Source organism: Ascaphus truei, chromosome 1, assembly GCF_040206685.1.
Source record: "Ascaphus truei isolate aAscTru1 chromosome 1, aAscTru1.hap1, whole genome shotgun sequence".
Lineage (NCBI taxonomy): Eukaryota > Metazoa > Chordata > Amphibia > Anura > Ascaphidae > Ascaphus > Ascaphus truei.
Window position 1 is genome coordinate 398,242,359 of NC_134483.1, and position 20,859 is coordinate 398,263,217.

Consider the following 20,859-nt stretch of genomic DNA (forward strand, 5'->3'; position numbering starts at 1 on the left):
CAGCGGAGTCCAGGACGTCACTGAGGAGATCGTGGATCGGCGGATCCTTTGTGAAGATATCTGCAGGCCCGGGTGCTGGAGCGCCCAGCAGGTATCGTTAATATGTGCACCAACAAAGTATACACATTCAAAGTGGCAGCGCTGACCACAGGACAGGGTGGGAAGGGATGTACTGTGGACCAATGTGGGATACACGGTGGTGGGGGTACTGGGATACGCCTTGCATGGTGTGTGGGCAGTTGTACTCTTGCGGCTATTTACACTCGACTGTGAATATCCACTGTCATGATTAGGTCCTGTGAGGTGCTCCTTCCATTCCGTTGGGATCTCTCACAGGTGGAGGCGCTGCACCGTATTGTAAGCAAACCACCCCAGGCTCTCCGTGGCAGAGGCTTAGGCTCCTGGGAGCCAACAGGTAAAAGGACCCCCTGTGTTCAGGGGAAACGGGGCTACATATATACAATTACTGTAGTGCAGTTATTTTGCACCAATATTGCCCCAGGTTTGCAGAATAGAAACTTGAGCAGTCATATACTGTTATTACAATACATGCTTTTTTTTTGCCCAAACCCGTGTTGTTAGGTAGCGAACTATCCCCTGGGGCCAAGTAATGTGCGATCCCTCACATAGGCACACAGCGCCTTCCTCACAGTTATATGTAACAGTTTTCTGTACACCGCTGCACGGTATTAAATCATCTATCATCTCCCGGGTATACCGCTTCCCTACCCCCACATTGTATCACTGCAGTTATCATCTCCCGGGTATACCGCTTCCCTACCCCCACATTGTATCACTGCAGTTATCATCTCCCGGGTATACCGCTTCCCTACCCCCACATTGTATCACTGCAGTTATCATCTCCCGGGTATACCGCTTCCCTACCCCCACATTGTATCACTGCAGTTATCATCTCCCGGGTATACCGCTTCCCTACCCCCACATTGTATCACTGCAGTTATCCCGGGGGGTGAGTGACAGGAAGCAGCGCTCAGGATGGAGGGGGGCCGGAAGTCCCGCCCCTGCCGGAGCGGAAGTGCGCTCAGGTGCTGCTGAGAAGCCGGCGATCCGAGTGACCTGCAACCAGAGAGGAGGAACATGTCTCACCCATGCCCCACCACCCGGCCGTCCGACCCCGCCAACCCGCGCGTGTTCTTCGATGTGGAGGTGGGAGGGGAGCACGGTGAGTGAGGGGGAGGGGAGCTGAGCGGTGACTGTGGCCTCAGCACCGTGTTGTACAGTGTAGGGGACAATGGGCGCGTTGTCAGCACGGTGTCGGGATGCTGAACTAGGCGTAGGGGGCCCTACACTACAATCAATGGGGGCTTCGTCAGCACAAAGGGGGGAACGGAGCTGAATAAGTGACTGGGCGCGTGCACAATGGACGGCCGGGTTCCGGCGATGTATGAATGAATGAATGACTTGGGCGCGTGCACGATAGAACATTCTCGCGGGGAGCGCTGGTCTGCCGGCGGGCTGGATGTCACGTGCTGGGGTAGCGCATGGCGGGGGCGGGGGGCAGAGGAGGAAGGAGAGCGCCGGGCGCCGGGCTCGGAAGGAAGGTTCCAGCGATGACATCACAATGCGGGTGTGAGCTACCGGGCATTGTCACGTCACCGTGCTGCTTCTAAACATGAAGCGGCATCTCGCGGTGCCTAGAGCGGCCAAGTAGAGCGCGTCACATCACTGCATACAGTCTCGTGTTAACACCGCAATTTCGCCCCATATCCTGCGCTCCTTTCATTGTGCAGCCTCCCCCAGCTGTAGGGGAGCACCAGTCATTGTGCAGCCTCCCCCAGCTGTAGGGGAGCACCAGTTTGCCCGTTACCTACTTGTGCATTACAATCTGTCCCTCCATACAGTATTTAACCATGTGACACAAATCATTAGCCAATAGGATGCATTGATTCTCCACATAACTACTGTAAATGTAAGGACAAATGTAAGCAAGCATTATATGGGGTTTGATGAAGATGGGAACACTTTTGAACATTGAGGATGATCAGTATGTAAAAATGATGTGTATATAGCGAAAAATACTTCACCCCAAACCAGGTTTTATGAAGACGATACAGCACTGCAGGAAATTTGCTTAAAATAGATTGTATCGTATGTCTTGATATAGCGCCATTAATGTACATAGCGCTTCACAGTAGTAATACGCGACAATCATATAAATAATAAATAACAGGTAATGGGAAATAGTGCTTCAGATGTGAAAGTAACATTTTAGGAAGAGCAGTCCCTGCTCCGAAGAGCTTACAATCTAATCGGTAGGTAGGAAGAACGTACAGAGACAGTAGGAGGGAGTTCTGGTAAGTGCGTCTGCAGGGGGCCAAGCTTCGTGTATAGTATTAGCCACGGTGCTATTCATATACTTCTTTAAGCAAGTGGGTCTTAATGGTGGATAGAGAGGGTGCTAGTCGGGTATTGAGGAGAAGGGCATTCCAGAGGTGGGGCAGTCGAGGAGAAAGGTTTGAGGAGAAAGGTTTAAGGCGGGAGAGGGCTTTAGATACAAAGGGGGTAGAGAGAAGGCATCCTTGAGAAGAACGCAAGGGTCGGGATGGTGCATAGCGAGAAATTGAAAAAAAATATATATAATGACAATAAATATATTGTCTCTTAAACAAAAACAACGTTTTAGTCTATGGGACTGTGGGGAATAAATAGGGTTTTTACCGGGAAGGGGGAGATAAAAGAAACAAGAAACCCAGGGGCCACAGGGCTGTCCTTGTTTCCAAGCAACCATATGTAAACAACAACTGACAATAGATGTCAGGAACATTGTATCTACTCCGTGTGGGCTTGACTGTATTCAGTGGCGTCCACAGTATGTGTGGATATCATAACGCCATTTATCTTTTGGCAATAGTTTCAATAGTCCTTTTATAACTTAGATCAATGGTTTTTAACCTCTTCTTGTGTTTTTATTTTAAGGAACCCTATAATTTATATTGTGAAATTCCGAGGGACCCCAAACTTCTATAAAGGTGCTTCTGAGATCAGATGCATTGTAAGGAACCCCAACCCTCTCTAATAGCACGTCTGAGATCAGATCCCTGACCTTACCTGTACAGACCAAAGTTTCTGAATGTCTCTAGGCGATGTCATCCTGGTTGGCCCTCCGCCAACTTAATATGTAAAAAACAGAGCTCCTCATATTTCATCCCAAGCCTGGCCCCACTACCTCCTTTCACATTACTGTTGGAAGTTCTGTCTCACACCCGAGTCCTCGCTGGCGCTGAGCTCGCTTGGCGCGCTTACCTTCAATGTTGATCAGCACATCCCCTCTCCCGCTGTGCTCGCGCGCTCATGCGCGTGCACACACGCTCTCCCAAGCGTTCTGCTTGGGGAGACAAGGGAGAGATACTTTCGTGCTGAGCAGGGTCACATGACCCTGCTCTGACAAATGGGAAGAGAGGGGGCGTGTTCTACTCTGCTGTCACACACACACTGACACTGAATTCAGCAGCACTGAATTCAGCAGAGAGAAGTGGAAAGGGGGGGGGCGGACGGGGGGGGGGGGCAAACGGGCGGACGGGGGGGGGGGCAAACGGACGGACGGGGGGGGGGGCAAACGGACGGACGGGGGGGGGGGCAAACGGACGGACGGGGGGGGGGCAAACGGACGGACGGGGGGGGGCAAACGGACGGACGGGGGGGGGCAAACGGACGGGGGGGGGAAACGGACAGTGGGGGGCAAACGGACAGAGGAGGGGGCGCAAACGGACAGAGGAGGTGGGGGAAAACGGAGTGCTGCTGTGTGGTGGGGGGGCAAACGGAGTGGTGGGGGGGCAAACGGAGTGGTGGGGGGGCAAACGGAGTGGTGGGGGGGCAAACGGAGTGGTGGGGGGGCAAACGGAGTGGTGGGGGGCAAACGGAGTGGTGGGGGGCAAACGGAGTGGTGGGGGGAGAAGGGAGAGAGAGAGAGAGAGCGCAATGGGGTAGAGAGAGCAATGAGGGGGAGAGGGAGAGCAATGGGGTAGAGAGAGCAATGGGGGGGAGAGGGAGAGCAATGGGGGAGAGAGAGAGAGGGGTGGAGAAGGGTGAAAGAGGGGGAGGGAGAGAAGCGTAAGCGAGCCCCTGTTAAAGCCGCTCTCATTGCGGCTGCAGGGACTAAGTGCTTGAGCGTAAGCGCGCCTCAGCACGGGTCAGCGCATAAGCGCTGACCATGTCCGAGGCCTTATACATTCTTCTGTATTTGGTACAATTTTCAAATTAGTGAAAAGTTGCAGGGAGCCCTTTAGGGCTGTCAGAGGAACCCAAGAGTTCCTAGGAATCCCGGTTGGAAAACACCGACTTAGACAGATTTAATAGCTTTCCAGCAAGAATTGTATAAATATAGTTATACCAAGTAGATATATATTTCATTGTGTAGACCAGGCCTGCACAAGACGCAGCCCGTCTGCACTCATTGTGCGGCCCGCGGTCACTTTCCCTGTCCTCCTCCCTCCCGAGCCTCCTCTCCCGCCTGCGAGCCGCTATCCCCCCTTCCTCGCCCGGCCGGGAGGCTCTATCCCCCCCATCTCTCCCGGCCGCGAGCCGCGACAAACCCCTCCTCTCCCGGCCGCGAGCCCGCTCTCCCCATCCTCCTCGAGCCTGCTCTCAGGACTGCACGAGTGTGCTAGTCCTGCCTGCTCCGTGAGGTGCCGTTGGGGGGAGGGGAGGTGCAAGGGGGGGGGAGGGGAGGTGCAAGGGGGGGGGAGGGGAGGTGCAAGGGGGGGGAGGTGCAAGGGGGGAGGGGAGGTGAGGTGCAGGGGAGTGATGTGAGGTGCGGGGGGGAGGTGCGGGGGGGAGGTGAGGTGCAGGGGGTGGGGGGGAGGTGCAGGGGGGGGTGGGGGGGAGGGGAGGTGCAGGGGGGGGTGGGGGGGAGGGGAGGTGCAGGGGGGGGTGGGGGGGAGGGGAGGGGGGAGGTGCGGGAGGGGAGGTGAGGTGCAGGGGAGTGATGTGAGGTGCGGGGGGAGGTGAGGTGCGGGGGGGAGGGGAGGTGGGGGGGAGGTGAGGTGCAGGATGGGGGAAGGTGATGTGCAGGGTGGGGAAGGTGAGGTGCAGGGGGGGACGTGAGGTGGAGGTGTGAGGTGCAGGGGGGAGGTGTAGTGGGGTGAGGTGCAGGGGTAGAGTGAGGTGAGATGCAGGTAGTGATGTGAGGTGCGGGGGGGGAGGTGAGGTGCAGGGTGGGGAAGGTGAGGTGCAGGGTGGGGAGGGTGGGGAAGGTGAGGTGCAGGGGGGGAGGTGAGTGAGGTGCAGGGGGGAGGTGTAGTGGGGTGAGGTGCAGGGGTAGAGTGAGGTGAGATGCAGGTAGTGATGTGAGGTGCGGGGGGGGGAGGTGAGGTGCGGGGGGGGAGGTGAGGTGCAGGGGAGTGAGTGAAGTGAGTTGCAGGGGGGGGAGGTGAGGTGCAGGGGGGAGATGTAGTGGGGAGAGTGAAGTGAGGTGCAGGGGGGGAGGTGTTGTGGGGTGATGTGAGGTGCAGGGGGTGGGATGTGTGTGGTCTGCAAGGGGTTATTGTGTGTTATGTGGAGGGGGAGTTAAGGAATAATCAATGAATTACCAAGCACTCTTAACCAGCTAATCACAGAATGATGTATATCGGTGAAACCTGTTTTGGTCAGGGGGTCCGTAGGAGAGTTGGGATACACTGCCCTACAACTACTTAAAGGTTTTATTTGTTCTTTTTCTCAGTTGGCCGAATCGTCCTAGAATTGTTCGCAGATATTGTGCCCAAAACGGCAGAGAATTTTCGGGCTCTGTGTACCGGCGAGAAAGGTTTAGGGAAGACGACGGGAAAGCCTCTTCATTTTAAAGGATGTCCTTTTCATAGAAGTAAGCCTTGTTCTGTTTAATGTTATGCTTTTAAATGTGGATTTTATTTTTCAAACTTTTATTAATAACACACAATCCTATTTTCATAGAAACACGTTTTATTTATTATGGAGCATTGTTCAGCGTTTGTTCCTGCCGTATCTGAAGTTATGTTTCTGTTTCATGCGCAAGTAATTTCATAAATATCCCTGGAATAAATGTCTAGTGGGCATTGTGTTTTTCTTCAATTCCTTTGTGAATTATTATATTGTGACATTTGATTCCCTAAACGTTTTCACTTCAAACAACCGCCTCCGCTAATATGATATAAAGCTGTGTTCTCTTAGTTTAAACTATGTTCATATGAGTGGCGCTGAAATCTTTCCAAACAGTGGGGAGGCGGCCTCATATTGATTAGGTGCCTAATTTACAGAAATGGGATTTGCTTTGTTTGTAACGACTTTTTTTTTTAAACCATTTTGCAGTCAGGAACCCCTTAATACTCCAATCTTTCAACGGCACCTGAATGTGTTGTATATAACTTATTTTTTTTTTGGTTGCTATTAGAGGCACTGATTTTACGTTAATTATATATGTATCTGTTCAGCAAATATTGTTACTGAGGGATGCTATGACATTTGTTTTTCTCTTCAGTTCAAAGGGATTTGAAATTGTATCTTTTTTTTTTTTTAGTTCAGTTTAGGTTGCAATACTTGAGGAATCTGTCAAAATACACTTTGGGCTTTTGTGACTGTACATTGGAATTCAATAGAGCCTGTGGTATAAAATCTGAGAAACAAGGACGTGTGTGATGATAAATCAACACCCGTTTTTCACATGACTCCACTTCCTATTTCTCAGTTATCAAGAAATTCATGATCCAGGGTGGCGATTTCTCAAACCAAGATGGGACAGGTGGAGAAAGTATTTACGGAGAGAAATTTGAAGATGAGAACTTTCACTATAAGGTAAATCTCTCGCAGAAAGTGGTACGCTTTTGTGCCACATACTTGTGTGACTGGAAATATTTGTGGAGGTGCATTACTGGATGATTTGTTAGTTGTAATACTCTTTTTATTTTGTTAAGTAAAGTCATGCACAGAAAATAAATCTGTTTTTCCAAGCTCAGACCTAGCCCATTCAGAATTTTTCGGTCTCTCGAGATCACATAAATGAACGAGGAGAGATAGGGAAGTGCTGGTGAATACACAATTACTCATTGGACCGCCTTAAAACAATCCAACTGAGGTCAAAATGTCCATAAACATCGAACCTCTATGTGGAGTCCGTAAGTTAGTTATTAAGGGGTCGTAGGGTATGTATAATTGCCAATTTAGGGTTCAGAGATCACATACGTTTCAAAAGCTCATTAGATATTAAAAAAGCAGCAGTCCGCCCTACCAAACCCACCCTTTATTTTTTTTTAGCGGTATAAGAACCAGTGGGTCTTCGAAGCTGAAGCACGTTTTTGTAGCTCCGCAGATCCAGTGGTGCCTGCGATAGATCCCGGTAATGGGACCGGCAGTACTTTCTGGTATTAAAATCACGCGTGCCGATTGGAAGCCACAGCGGATGATAATGATGGGGGGTCCTATTGACCCTCATGACGTAGTGAGATTTACACGTTGTCTTAACTGGAGGAGACTGCAAAACCTACTTTTACAGGCAAGTATCTCAGGAAGCAGGAGAAACTGCTGCTTTTTTAATGTTATTATTGTGTCCAACACAGAAGAGCCATAACCAGCTGCTATCAAAAAATGACCTAGAACGAACGTGTAAATGGAAGATAACAAAGATTGTGATTGGGGCGTAATAGTGCAGTCAGGCAAGGTTTAGAACAAAATGCAAGTCTTATTATTTATAGGGGCTTATTCAATAAACTCTGAAGTGGCCAACTGCAGTCCGGTGACTTGAATGGGAGTGTTCAATTTGCTCATCCTGCGATTGGCCACTTCTGAGCTTATTGAATGAGCCCCATAGAGTTGAATGTTTTACACTCTCTGCAAAATGCAAGATTTGGGACGTTCCAGGTTTATGTTCTGCAGCTGCATGGAAGTAAAACATTCCCACCAGTATGCTTTGATCTAATTATGCTCGTGTAATCCTCATTTACATGAGTAGCTGGCAAAGTGTGTTTATTCAAACACCTGTTTGGCTCACATTCTATATTCACGTTTGGAGCCAAGAGGTTCTCTGAAGGTGGAACCACTTCATTCTCAGGACCTGGGCCCACTGTGTCCTGATATTTACTTGTCTCTGCCACTCTAGGGGAAACAAAATGGCCATTTAGATCTTGTGTATCCCAAGCCAATATAGTAAACTGCAGCATCCTATTGAATGGCCATTTAATAATAATATTAATAATGATTGTTCTTGTATTGCGCTGCTAGTTTTTAGTTGCGCTTTAGAGACATTTTGCAGACACAGTCTCTGCCCCCTGGAGTTTACCACCTATGTTTTTGGTGCCTGAGGTACAGGGAGATAAAGTGACTTGCCCAGGTCACAAGCAGCCGACACAGGGAATTCAACCAGGTTCCCAGTCAATGTCTTTACTCACTGAGCCGCTCTTAAATCTCAGGGAAAATCCAGAAAGTAATACTGTACTGCCAAGTATCTTGGGAACCTAGGTCTCCCTAAAAATTCCCCCCTCCCCCCATATTTTTGTTTTTATTACAGTTGATGTCCTTATCCTAGTCTTGTATTATCCCGGTATATTATGCGATTTTTGCTTTTACCATTGATGCAAGATTTAAAGCTACATATACATCATATGCTACAGTAATCTGTTAACCCTTATGCAGCCATAAAACCAAAGCTCCATCTCTTTCGCCTGGCTAATAATCTCTCAGAAGTGTGTATTAATGCTTAGCATTTCACATGTGAAAGTCCTACGGTCGTGTTTCTCAACCCTCTCCTCGGAATGTCCTGGCCGGGCCATGGACCAGTGCATTCCTGTGTGCTTGGTTATTCATAACGCCTGGCCGGGCCATGGACCAGTGCATTCCTGTGTGCTTGGTTATTCATAACGCCGGGCCATGGACCAGTGCATTCCTGTGTGCTTGGTTATTCATAACGCCGGGCCATGGACCAGTGCATTCCTGTGTGCTTGGTTATTCATAACGCCTGGCCAGGCCATGGACCAGTGCATTCCTGTGTGCTTGGTTATTCATAACGCCTGGCCAGGCCATGGACCAGTGCATTCCTGTGTGCTTGGTTATTCATAACGCCTGGCCAGGCCATGGACCAGTGCATTCCTGTGTGCTTGGTTATTCATAACGCCTGGCCAGGCCATGGACCAGTGCATTCCTGTGTGCTTGGTTATTCATAACGCCTGGCCAGGCCATGGACCAGTGCATTCCTGTGTGCTTGGTTATTCATAACGCCTGGCCAGGCCATGGACCAGGGTATTCCTGTGTGCTTGGTTATTCATAACGCCGGGCCATGGACCAGTGCATTCCTGTGTGCTTGGTTATTCATAATGCCGGGCCATGGACCAGTGCATTCCTGTGTGCTTGGTTATTCATAACGCCGGGCCGGGCCATGGACCAGTGCGTTCCTGTGTGCTTGGTTATTCATAACGCCGGGCCATGGACCAGTGCGTTCCTGTGTGCTTGGTTATTCATAACGCCAGGCCAGGCCATGGACCAGTGCATTCCTGTGTGCTTGGTTATTCATAACGCCGGGCCATGGACCAGTGCATTCCTGTGTGCTTGGTTATTCATAACGCCGGGCCATGGACCAGTGCGTTCCTGTGTGCTTGGTTATTCATAACGCCTGGCCAGGCCATGGACCAGTGCATTCCTGTGTGCTTGGTTATTCATAACGCCGGGCCATGGACCAGTGCATTCCTGTGTGCTTGGTTATTCATAACGCCGGGCCATGGACCAGTGCATTCCTGTGTGCTTGGTTATTCATAACGCCTGGTCTTGCTGGGGTTCCCCGAGAAGAGGGTTTGAAACGCTGTCCTACAGATGGCAACTAAAGTAGACATTGTTTAAAGTGGTAACATTTTGGGATTACTAGATTTACTGCTGTTTACTAAATATGTTCGCATATGCAGTGTGGTGCTCTTTTTACACATGTTGTATTTATCTTCCTGCAGCATGACAAAGAGGGCTTGCTCAGTATGGCCAATGCTGGCCCCAATACTAATGGGTCTCAGTTCTTCATCACAACTGTGCCCACCCCCCACCTGGACGGGAAGCACGTGGTGTTTGGCCAGGTGCTTAAAGGTGTTGGCGTGGTTAAAATGTTGGAAAACATTGAAGTGAAGGAAGAGAAGCCTATTAAGGTAAGTAATGAATATGGAAGTGTAACCCCTCTTTGGTTAAAAGTACAAAGGGGATGAATTAATCCAAAAATACTAGTGTTTTATTTAAACCATTTCCAGCTTGTGTGGGGATGAATTTGAATCCACTGCCTCCTGAAAATGAACATGGTGCATTATGTTGCGTTGGTGAAGGCCTTTACACGCTTACCTCTCACATGTCCTTCGGCGCTTGGAGTAGCCTTAAATCTGCAGATCAGCACTGCATAAAACTGAAAATTCAGGCAATGTGTATTTCCCACTTCTTCTAAATACACAGTAATAGTCACTAGAATGCTTCATGGTATTGTACGTGTCTCATAGTTGATATTTAGAAGTTCGTAGCAGTGGGCAGACAGGGTCTGCATTTATAATTTTTGGAGTGCTTTAATAATGGGGGCTTGAGTCTCCATTTTGTTTGTTTTTTGGAGTGGGGGGAGGGAGACTTTGCACAAAAGGAAACATACATTTGCATGAAACTCTGTTACTATTCCAGTAATTACCAATGCCACCAACATTTAAGGTGAACACATTATTAGAAAGAGAGGAAAGGATGCAGGATGCAAAATGTAAGGGTACAAAATAAGCAAGTACAGTATCAACAATAAACAGCCATAAGATTTTATATATCTCTATCTCTCTCTCTCTATCTATATCCGTTCTGTAGTATTAGATAACACTTACTGCTTTTTTTTCTTCTTCAACTCTTAATGACAGTTTTAATATATGGATAATCCTTTGATTTCTATAGCAGGTGTTGGCCCACCTCCCCAGCAGTGCAAGATCTTTGTAACACTTTCCTGTTTGTGATAATTTGTTGCCAATATTCCCAGCAGTTTGAGCAGTAAACTGTAACTATAGATAATGTTACCGTAGTAATATAAGAATATGTTGTAGCTGCTGAGTTACACTGAAGGATTCATTTGAAACTGAAAGGCAACCATTTAGTGAACCATGGAAAACAGGAGGTTTGTTGATCAATCACAGGAGAACTAATCGATCGACAGCTTAGGTAATTCGTTTTCAATAAAGGTAATCAAAAGCTGCATATATTTAAAAAATAAATACACACACACACACACACCAACTATATTGATTTGACAAGTCTAGGGCATCTAGTGGCTGGAATGGTGTCCTGGTATCAGGCCCAACAGGATTAGAACCCACACAACCTCTCTTATTCGGGGCAGCAGTGTGAGCTAAAGCTCTCTTTCCTCCTCCTTCCTACATGCAAAAACATATTTCAGGTATTCAAATCCGACCTTTTGTATTTTTAAGAATCCGGACTCTGATTCAAGACAATCGGATTTGGATCCATTGACTAATTCTGTGGCATCCGGTTGGATTTTTACTAATGGAATTTTATTAATGGTTTTAAAAAACAGACTGCCCTTTTTGAGACTGATCCCGCAGGGGATTCGGATTTTGACTGAAAATTCGCCAGTCTCTAGTGGGCAACCAGTAGAAGATAGTTCCAGGCCATATAGTTTAGCCTTTTACGTGGTGTGGCACAAAGGCTTAAAAACATTCATCAGTGCCACATTAAATTGACTTTTTTTTTTAATAAACGGGGCTCATCTCTTAAATCATTTTTGGGATTCTCCAAGTATAGCCAATCATTGAGACGTTCTGTGATAATAGGGAGATAGGGGGGAAAACTGGGTAGAACCCCCGCTTCAGCTTAATGATGAAGTAATGGGATGATGGTGCTGATTTGGATAATGAATAACGGGTATTGAATAATATATATACTCGAAAGAAAAGTAACCCAATTATTAGCACTCGCTCACCTAAATGGATGATTAATGTGATTAGTTAAAATAGTTTAATTGCAAATAACGATAAAATATAGGGCTTTAAATAAACAATTAAACAATGCACTATGAATCCAGCAGGAGTAGGTGAACCCTGGATTGTAGACAGTTCAGGATAAGGTATGGATGTGTACAAACATTATCCTATGTGGAACCTTCTATGAGGGAGAACCACCAATGAAGGTGGGGGGGGGGGTAATAACTAAAATACCATGGATAAAATGCAAACAGCTGATAGGAGAATGCTATTGTGTTAGAGCACACACCTGCCATGCTCTGTAATGAAGGCAGTGTACAGCAAACGTGTCGGTAGAGATCTGAGGTATAGATAATTACCCACACACCGTCCTGCAGACTGCTTTCTCTGTGCTTATTTCTGTAATCTGTCGAATGCTGAAGATCAATAACATTCACCTGCAATTGGAATGGCAAGTCTGCTGGACCCACTGAAAAGGGATCTTCAATTGAATGTCCTCTTTAGACAAAGTGAGTCTTCTGTCAAATCCTTCAATCACAACATCAATTTTCATAGCATATTTTTCTCCGAGCTCGGTGTGCTTGTGCTGAGGGATATGCTGTGCACAAGTGGGAAAGTGACTCATTTCACTTTTCAACAGCGGACTTCTGAAAAGCTTCAATTTCATTTTGAAAGCCTTCACTGCTGCATAAAGTTGAAATATAAGCTTATTTTTCCCCTGAAGTTGAATGTTGAGGTTATTGAGATGTGTTGTAACGTCACAAAAGAAGAAAAGATCATGATTCCAGGACTCTTCTTCAAGCTCAAGAAATTGTCTTGGTTCTTGTTCTAAGAATTGGGCTACTTCCTCTATTAAAGCGACAGAACGCTGGATGCCTCGTCCTCGACTCCACCACCTCACTTCCGTATGGTAAAGGTCGCAGCACTCGCGTCTACCTCTTCAGGACAATCTCGGGATGTCCTATGTTTCAGTCCCCTAGAACGGAGGTAGTTAACAATAGAAACTACCACTGGACATTACATAATCAAACGTCAAAACTTTGCTACACATAACCTGAAGATGTATTATACAGTGATGTTTGGTTATTTGTCTACCGATAGTGTTCAATAAGAGTAACCGCTCCAACATGTTTTCGCATATTGCCGCTGCCCCATCAGTACAAATGGCCACCAAGTTTGCAAAATCTATTCCCAATTTATCCTCCACGCACTTTATTACTTCAGTGGATATTTCTTTTCTGATTGTTGGAACTGTCATGGAGCACATTCCAACAAGCGCTTCAGTAATTTCGAAGTGTCTATCAACACCTTCGAATAAAAATAAGAAGTTGAGCCGTGTCCTTTAAATCTGTGCTTCCGTCCATTGCTAGAGAGTAGAAGCGGAACTCACTGGCTTTCTGCTTCAACTGATCAGTAAGATTGGTGGCAATGTCCGCTACCCTCCTCTGTACAGTCATGCGTGATAGACTGACATTCCCAAATGTTCCCCTCTTTTGTGGACATAACCCAGAAACAGCAATCAACAGGCATTTCTTTATAAAGTCACCCTCAGTATAACTTTTTCCAGCAGCAGCAATTTCCCTCAACTTCAAAGCTGACCTTGGTGGCCGCCTCGTTCTCAGTGTTCACTTTCTTGAAAATCTGTTGTTCTGCACGAAGGCGTTTCACAAAATTCACTGCTTTAATTTTATTTTCATGTGCGTCCAATTTGGCCACTTTGGGATGTTTAGTCTCAAAGTGCCGCCTAATATTATATTCCTTGGGAACAGCTACCATTTCGCAACACACGAGGCATAGAAATTTGTCTCGGAACATAGTAAACAAATATATTTTTGTCCATTCAGCGTTAAAAGAACTGTTCTCCGATCCCAACTTTCTTCTTATTTTTTTTTTCTTGTCACTCATTGCAGCTGTAGTTATTGTTTGAAATAGGAGAAGTGATGATGATGATTTATATTTTCACAATGTAGTCTAATTTCAAACAGAATTATATAGACACTTATACATTTCGTTTTTTTAAAAGCCTGTCACAGAAGACAAGCACTTTTAACATCTTCCTGGATCAATCAACTAGGTAGGACAACATTGTTAAAATGGGGTTTATTTGGTGAGACCGCAGTTGCACAAAACAACCCCCCCCCCCCCCAGCATCCCTCATCATAAACCAACCCCATCATATCTCCCTCAGTCCCTTCAGCTGTCCCCCTCATCATCATTAGCCACCCCCATCATATCCCCCTCAGTCCCTTCAGCTGTCCCCCTCATCATCATTAGCCACCCCCATCATATCTCCCTCAGTCCCTTCAGCAGTCCCCCTCATCATCATTAGCCCCCCCCCATCATATCCCCCTCAGTCCCTTCAGCAGTCCCCCTCATCATCATTAGCCACCCCCATCATATCACCCTCAGTCCCTTCAGCAGTCCCCCTCATCATCATTAGCCACCCCCCATCATATCACCCTCAGTCCCTTCAGCAGTCCCCCTCATCATCATTAGCCACCCCCATCATATCACCCTCAGTCCCTTCAGCAGTCCCCCTCATCATCATTAGCCACCCCCCATCATATCTCCCTCAGTCCCTTCAGCAGTCCCCCTCATCATCATTAGCCACCCCCCATCATATCCCCCTCAGTCCCTTCAGCAGTCCCCCTCATCATCATTAGCCACCCCCCATCATATCCCCCTCAGTCCCTTCAGCTGTCCCCCTCATCATCATTAGCCACCCCCCATCATATCTCCCTCAGTCCCTTCAGCAGTCCCCCTCATCATCATTAGCCACCCCCCATCATATCTCCCTCAGTCCCTTCAGCAGTCCCCCTCATCATCATTAGCCACCCCCCATCATATCCCCCTCAGTCCCTTCAGCAGTCCCCCTCATCATCATTAGCCACCCCCCATCATATCTCCCTCAGTCCCTTCAGCAGTCCCCCTCATCATCATTAGCCACCCCCCATCATATCTCCCTCAGTCCCTTCAGCAGTCCCCCTCATCATCATTAGCCACCCCCCATCATATCCCCCTCAGTCCCTTCAGCAGTCCCCCTCATCATCATTAGCCACCCCCATCATATCACCCTCAGTCCCTTCAGCAGTCCCCCTCATCATCATTAGCCACCCCCCATCATATCACCCTCAGTCCCTTCAGCAGTCCCCCTCATCATCATTAGCCACCCCCATCATATCACCATCAGTCCCTTCAGCAGTCCCCCTCATCATCATTAGCCACCCCCCATCATATCTCCCTCAGTCCCTTCAGCAGTCCCCCTCATCATCATTAGCCACCCTCCATCATATCTCCCTCAGTCCCTTCAGCAGTCCCCCTCATCATCATTAGCCACCCCCCATCATATCTCCCTCAGTCCCTTCAGCAGTCCCCCTCATCATCATTAGCCACCCCCCATCATATCACCCTCAGTCCCTTCAGCAGTCCCCCTCATCATCATTAGCCACCCCCCATCATATCACCCTCAGTCCCTTCAGCAGTCCCCCTCATCATCATTAGCCACCCCCCATCATATCCCCCTCAGTCCCTTCAGCAGTCCCCCTCATCATCATTAGCCACCCCCCATCATATCTCCCTCAGTCCCTTCAGCAGTCCCCCTCATCATCATTAGCCATCCCCATCATATCACCCTCAGTCCCTTCAGCAGTCCCCCTCATCATCATTAGCCACCCCCATCATATCTCCCTCAGTCCCTTCAGCAGTCCCCCTCATCATCATTAGCCACCCCCATCATATCCCCCTCAGTCCCTTCAGCAGTCCCCCTCATCATCATTAGCCACCCCCATCATATCTCCCTCAGTCCCTTCAGCAGTCCCCCTCATCATCATTAGCCACCCCCCATCATATCTCCCTCAGTCCCTTCAGCAGTCCCCCTCATCATCATTAGCCACCCCCCATCATATCTCCCTCAGTCCCTTCAGCAGTCCCCCTCATCATCATTAGCCACCCCCATCATATCCCCCTCAGTCCCTTCAGCAGTCCCCCTCATCATCATTAGCCACCCCCCATCATATCTCCCTCTGTCCCTTCAGCAGTCCCCCTCATCATCATTAGCCATCCCCATCATATCTCCCTCAGTCCCTTCAGCAGTCCCCCTCATCATCATTAGCCACCCCCATCATATCACCCTCAGTCCCTTCAGCAGTCCCCCTCATCATCATTAGCCACCCCCCATCATATCTCCCTCAGTCCCTTCAGCAGTCCCCCTCATCATCATTAGCCACCCCCATCATATCACCCTCAGTCCCTTCAGCAGTCCCGCTCATCATCATTAGCCACCCCCCATCATATCTCCCTCAGTCCCTTCAGCAGTCCCCCTCATCATCATTAGCCACCCCCATCATATCTCCCTCAGTCCCTTCAGCAGTCCCCCTCATCATCATTAGCCACCCCCCATCATATCTCCCTCAGTCCCTTCAGCAGTCCCCCTCATCATCATTAGCCACCCCCCATCAAATCACCCTCAGTCCCTTCAGCAGTCCCCCTCATCATCATTAGCCACCCCCCATCATATCTCCCTCAATCCCTTCAGCAGTCCCCCTCATCATCATTAGCCACCCCCCATCATATCACCCTCAGTCCCTTCAGCAGTCCCCCTCATCATCATTAGCCACCCCCATCATATCACCCTCAGTCCCTTCAGCAGCCCCCCTCATCATCATTAGCCACCCCCATCATATCACCCTCAGTCCCTTCAGCAGTCCCCCTCATCATTAGCCACCCCCCATCATATCTCCCTCAGTCCCTTCAGCAGTCCCGCTCATCATCATTAGCCACCCCCCATCATATCACCCTCTGTCCCTTCAGCAGTCCCCCTCATCATCATTAGCCACCCCCCATCATATCTCCCTCAGTCCTTTCAGCAGTCCCCCTCATCATCATTAGCCACCCCCCATCATATCACCCTCTGTCCCTTCAGCAGTCCCCCTCATCATCATTAGCCACCCCCCATCATATCACCCTCTGTCCCTTCAGCAGTCCCCCTCATCATCATTAGCCACCCCCCATCATATCACCCTCAGTCCCTTCAGCAGTCCCCCTCATCATCATTAGCCACCCCCCATCATATCACCCTCTGTCCCTTCAGCAGTCCCCCTCATCATCATTAGCCACCCCCCATCATATCACCCTCAGTCCCTTCAGCAGTCCCCCTCATCATCATTAGCCACCCCCTATCATATCCCCCTCAGTCCCTTCAGCAGTCCCCCTCATCATCATTAGCCACCCCCTATCATATCCCCCTCAGTCCCTTCAGCAGTCCCCTTGGAAGTTCCGGGTCACGCTGCTAGAGCGCGCTCCTTCCCTGCCACCCTCCTCTGACGGGGGAGTGGGGTGTGGCCATCGTGGGCCGCACAGGGAGTCCAGGTGGGCCGCATGTTGGGCAGGCCTGACCTACTCCTACTGGATTCATAGTGCGTTGTTAAAAAAAAAAAAAACAATGAAAGCCCTACATTTGATCATTATTTCCAATTAAACTATTTTAACGATCACATTAATCATCCATTTAGGTGAGCGCTAATAATTGGGTTACTTTTCTTTCAAGTGTATATAATAGGGAGAATCCAATTTAGCAGCTGCACCTTTTGTGTCTGCTAGTAAAACTATATGTACAAGGCAGAGCTCTTTCCACTGATCGCAACTGGCAAACGCATAGAGCTGTTGCTTGGAGGAATATAATGCAAATACAAAACACAACTTTGTACAAGAGTTTTTTTAATAGTGTGACATATTCTTAGAATGGAGAACACAAAATCCTTGCAAGAGCAAGCAAAAAAAACCCCTTTCAACAAGCACTCATAAAGTGAAAAAATTTATTAAAATAACTAAACCTTTAATGAATACTAATGGGTAACAGTGAACACAAAACTCTTAAAAAACAAATTAAACAGCTAACTTCCAGTCCTTAAACCAAGGCTGGTTGACATGTGGAGCTAGGGAATAGTAATATCCTGGCAAAAGCAGAATGGATATTTAGCTAATGCCTCAGTGTGGTATATAGCTGTAGAAATAATTATATGTTTATCACGGACAGACCGGACCGGACATATAAATTCGTACCTACACTGACTAAATTGATTCAAAGAGTATATTCAGACCAATGCATTAAAGTGCTTAATGTATATGAATCAACCAAGATATATATAAAAAAAAACTAGAAACGGCGCGTAAATATAACATGGGTTAAAAAGGCTACTATGTAGCTAGAAATGGGCTGAGGATTGAATGTGTAGTGTAATGAAAGTATCAGCATATCACTTTACATATTATCTATTTATTGTCAAATACCTCAGCGTGTATAGGAGTTCTCACAGAGATAAATCTTAAACTAGTGAGAAACTTCCCACGGGCTTCCGTGGAAACAGCACAGTGTAATGGGACAGAGTTGTATGAGTAATTATTGATATAAAGTGCAATAGTTCATATGCCCACAGTATGCAAGAATATAGTTTGCAGATCAGATCTAAATATTCAGATGTATATATTGTAGCACTAGAAAAAGCTCTAGGCACCTCCCACCCGGTGTGGTGTATTCATGAACACCACCGGACATTATATTATCCGGGTGAGGAAGAGGTTAACCTTAGTATACCACTGGAGTGCTATATGTACCTTCCACCCGGTGTGGTGTATTTGTGAACACCACCGGACCTTTAATTAGCCGGGTAAGGAAGGGGTTAATATAGGATTATAAACTAAGCCCCCTATGTGTATACTAGATCCTCTTAATGTATCATGCCTTTGGAGAGGACTTTTAACTGAAAGTCATCAAGGACCAGTTTAGATAAATTGATCACTTGACTCTTCTCCTCTTGAATGTTTGTTAATACCTGCGTCTCCCCCTCGATTTGCTCTTCCCTCCCTGGCCTCTGGCTCCCCATTGGTCTCTTTCTTGAGGATCTGCTCTTCTGGCCCATTCTTGTCTTGTGTTTGGGTAGGGAAAAGGGAGGGTACTGTCCGTGTCCTTTCCTAAAAAAGGAGTACTAGCTCCTTCAGCCCCTGTGCGTCTTGACCCAGACTCACCCTCATCATTGGACGTGTTCCAGTCAGTGCTGGAATCATATGTTGTATGTCTAGTTGTTTTTCTGGGATTATTGTGTTTAAACACATAGCCTTCTGTATAGTCTTTTTTTGTCACGTAAATATTTGCGTTGTTTCCGTGCTTTAAGATCATTAGTAAACTTTGATACATTGTTTTTTAATTTAATCTCCAATGTATCAAAATCTTCACTCCCTTTCCATGTTGGTACGTCAGTCAGGCATTTATTTAATTCTTCAGTCGTTTTTGCTAATTTGTCTTTTTCATGTGATATGATTAGTTCCATTAATTGTATAGAACATTGAGTTAGGATTTTCTCCCAAGATTTCAGAAAGTCCACTTCTGAGGGCGGGGCAGACGGGGCCACATTCACCCTCAATCCCCTAGGTGTAATATTATTCAGAAGGTAATTTTCAATGCTGGTGATTTCCCACCACATTTTGGCTTGTTTTATTCGAAGACGTTCTAGATTAATAAAATAACTTTTGATGTCATCATTTGGGGTGGGATTAGTGCATGACTCTGATGAAAACATATCACTTGCTTCTTTTTGCCAGCTGGACAAGTCAGTAATGGTCGTAAGAAAACCTGCCATATTGTAGTGACGTGCTAAGAGCTACAAAGAATGCGGGGTAACCGCCGGGTGGAGTCCCTGCAACTTACACTTAGCACATATTGAGAATATATTTTGTGCTCTGTGCTTTAACATAGAACAACTACGATCGTATGTATAACTTATCGTATGTATAACTTATTATACCTAGTTGCATAGGGGGTTTGCGCTACTCAGACTTGCTATTAATATGTTTGGTGATGTTTATTAATACACCACACCTGACTAGAATTGTACAAAGTATATGATACATTAAGAGGATCTAGTATACACATAGGGGGCTTAGTTTATAATCCTATATTAACCCCTTCCTTACCCGGCTAATTAAAGGTCCGGTGGTGTTCACAAATACACCACACCGGGTGGAAGGTACATATAGCACTCCAGTGGTATACTAAGGTTAACCTCTTCCTCACCCGGATAATATAATGTCCGGTGGTGTTCATGAATACACCACACCGGGTGGGAGGTGCCTAGAGCTTTTTCTAGTGCTACAATATATACATCTGAATATTTAGATCTGATCTGCAAACTATATTCTTGCATACTGTGGGCATATGAACTATTGCACTTTATATCAATAATTACTCATACAACTCTGTCCCATTACACTGTGCTGTTTCCACGGAAGCCCGTGGGAAGTTTCTCACTAGTTTAAGATTTATCTCTGTGAGAACTCCTATACACGCAGGGAGAAAATCCTAACTCAATGTTCTATACAATTAATGGAACTAATCATATCACATGAAAAAGACAAATTAGCAAAAACGACTGAAGAATTAAATAAATGCCTGACTGACGTACCAACATGGAAAGGGAGTGAAGATTTTGATACATTGGAGATTAAATTAAAAAACAATGTATCAAAGTTTACTAATGATCTTAAAGCACGGAAACAACGCAAATATTTACGTGACAAAAAAAGACTATACAGAAGGCTATGTGTTTAAACACAATAATCCCAGAAAAACAACTAGACATACAACATATGATTCCAGCACTGACTGGAACACGTCCAATGATGAGGGTGAGTCTGGGTCAAGACGCACAGGGGCTGAAGGAGCTAGTACTCCTTTTTTAGGAAAGGACACGGACAGTACCCTCCCTTTTCCCTACCCAAACACAAGACAAGAATGGGCCAGAAGAGCAGATCCTCAAGAAAGAGACCAATGGGGAGCCAGAGGCCAGGGAGGGAAGAGCAAATCGAGGGGGAGACGCAGGTATTAACAAACATTCAAGAGGAGAAGAGTCAAGTGATCAATTTATCTAAACTGGTCCTTGATGACTTTCAGTTAAAAGTCCTCTCCAAA

At 47.0% G+C, this 20,859-nt stretch overlaps 1 protein-coding gene across 1 annotated transcript in view; it reads left to right on the top strand.

Annotated features, from left to right (window-relative positions):
• Nucleotides 1–980: 980 nt before the first annotated feature.
• PPID (peptidylprolyl isomerase D) overlaps nt 981–20,859 on the top strand; it is a 29,079-nt gene continuing 9,200 nt past the window's right edge. Inside the window, exons 1-4 of the mRNA XM_075612473.1 lie at nt 981–1,183; nt 5,681–5,821; nt 6,662–6,768; nt 9,903–10,091. Coding sequence (XP_075468588.1) covers nt 1,099–1,183; nt 5,681–5,821; nt 6,662–6,768; nt 9,903–10,091 — 522 coding nt within the window. The 5' untranslated portion in view covers nt 981–1,098. The remainder of the gene's footprint in view (nt 1,184–5,680; nt 5,822–6,661; nt 6,769–9,902; nt 10,092–20,859) is intronic.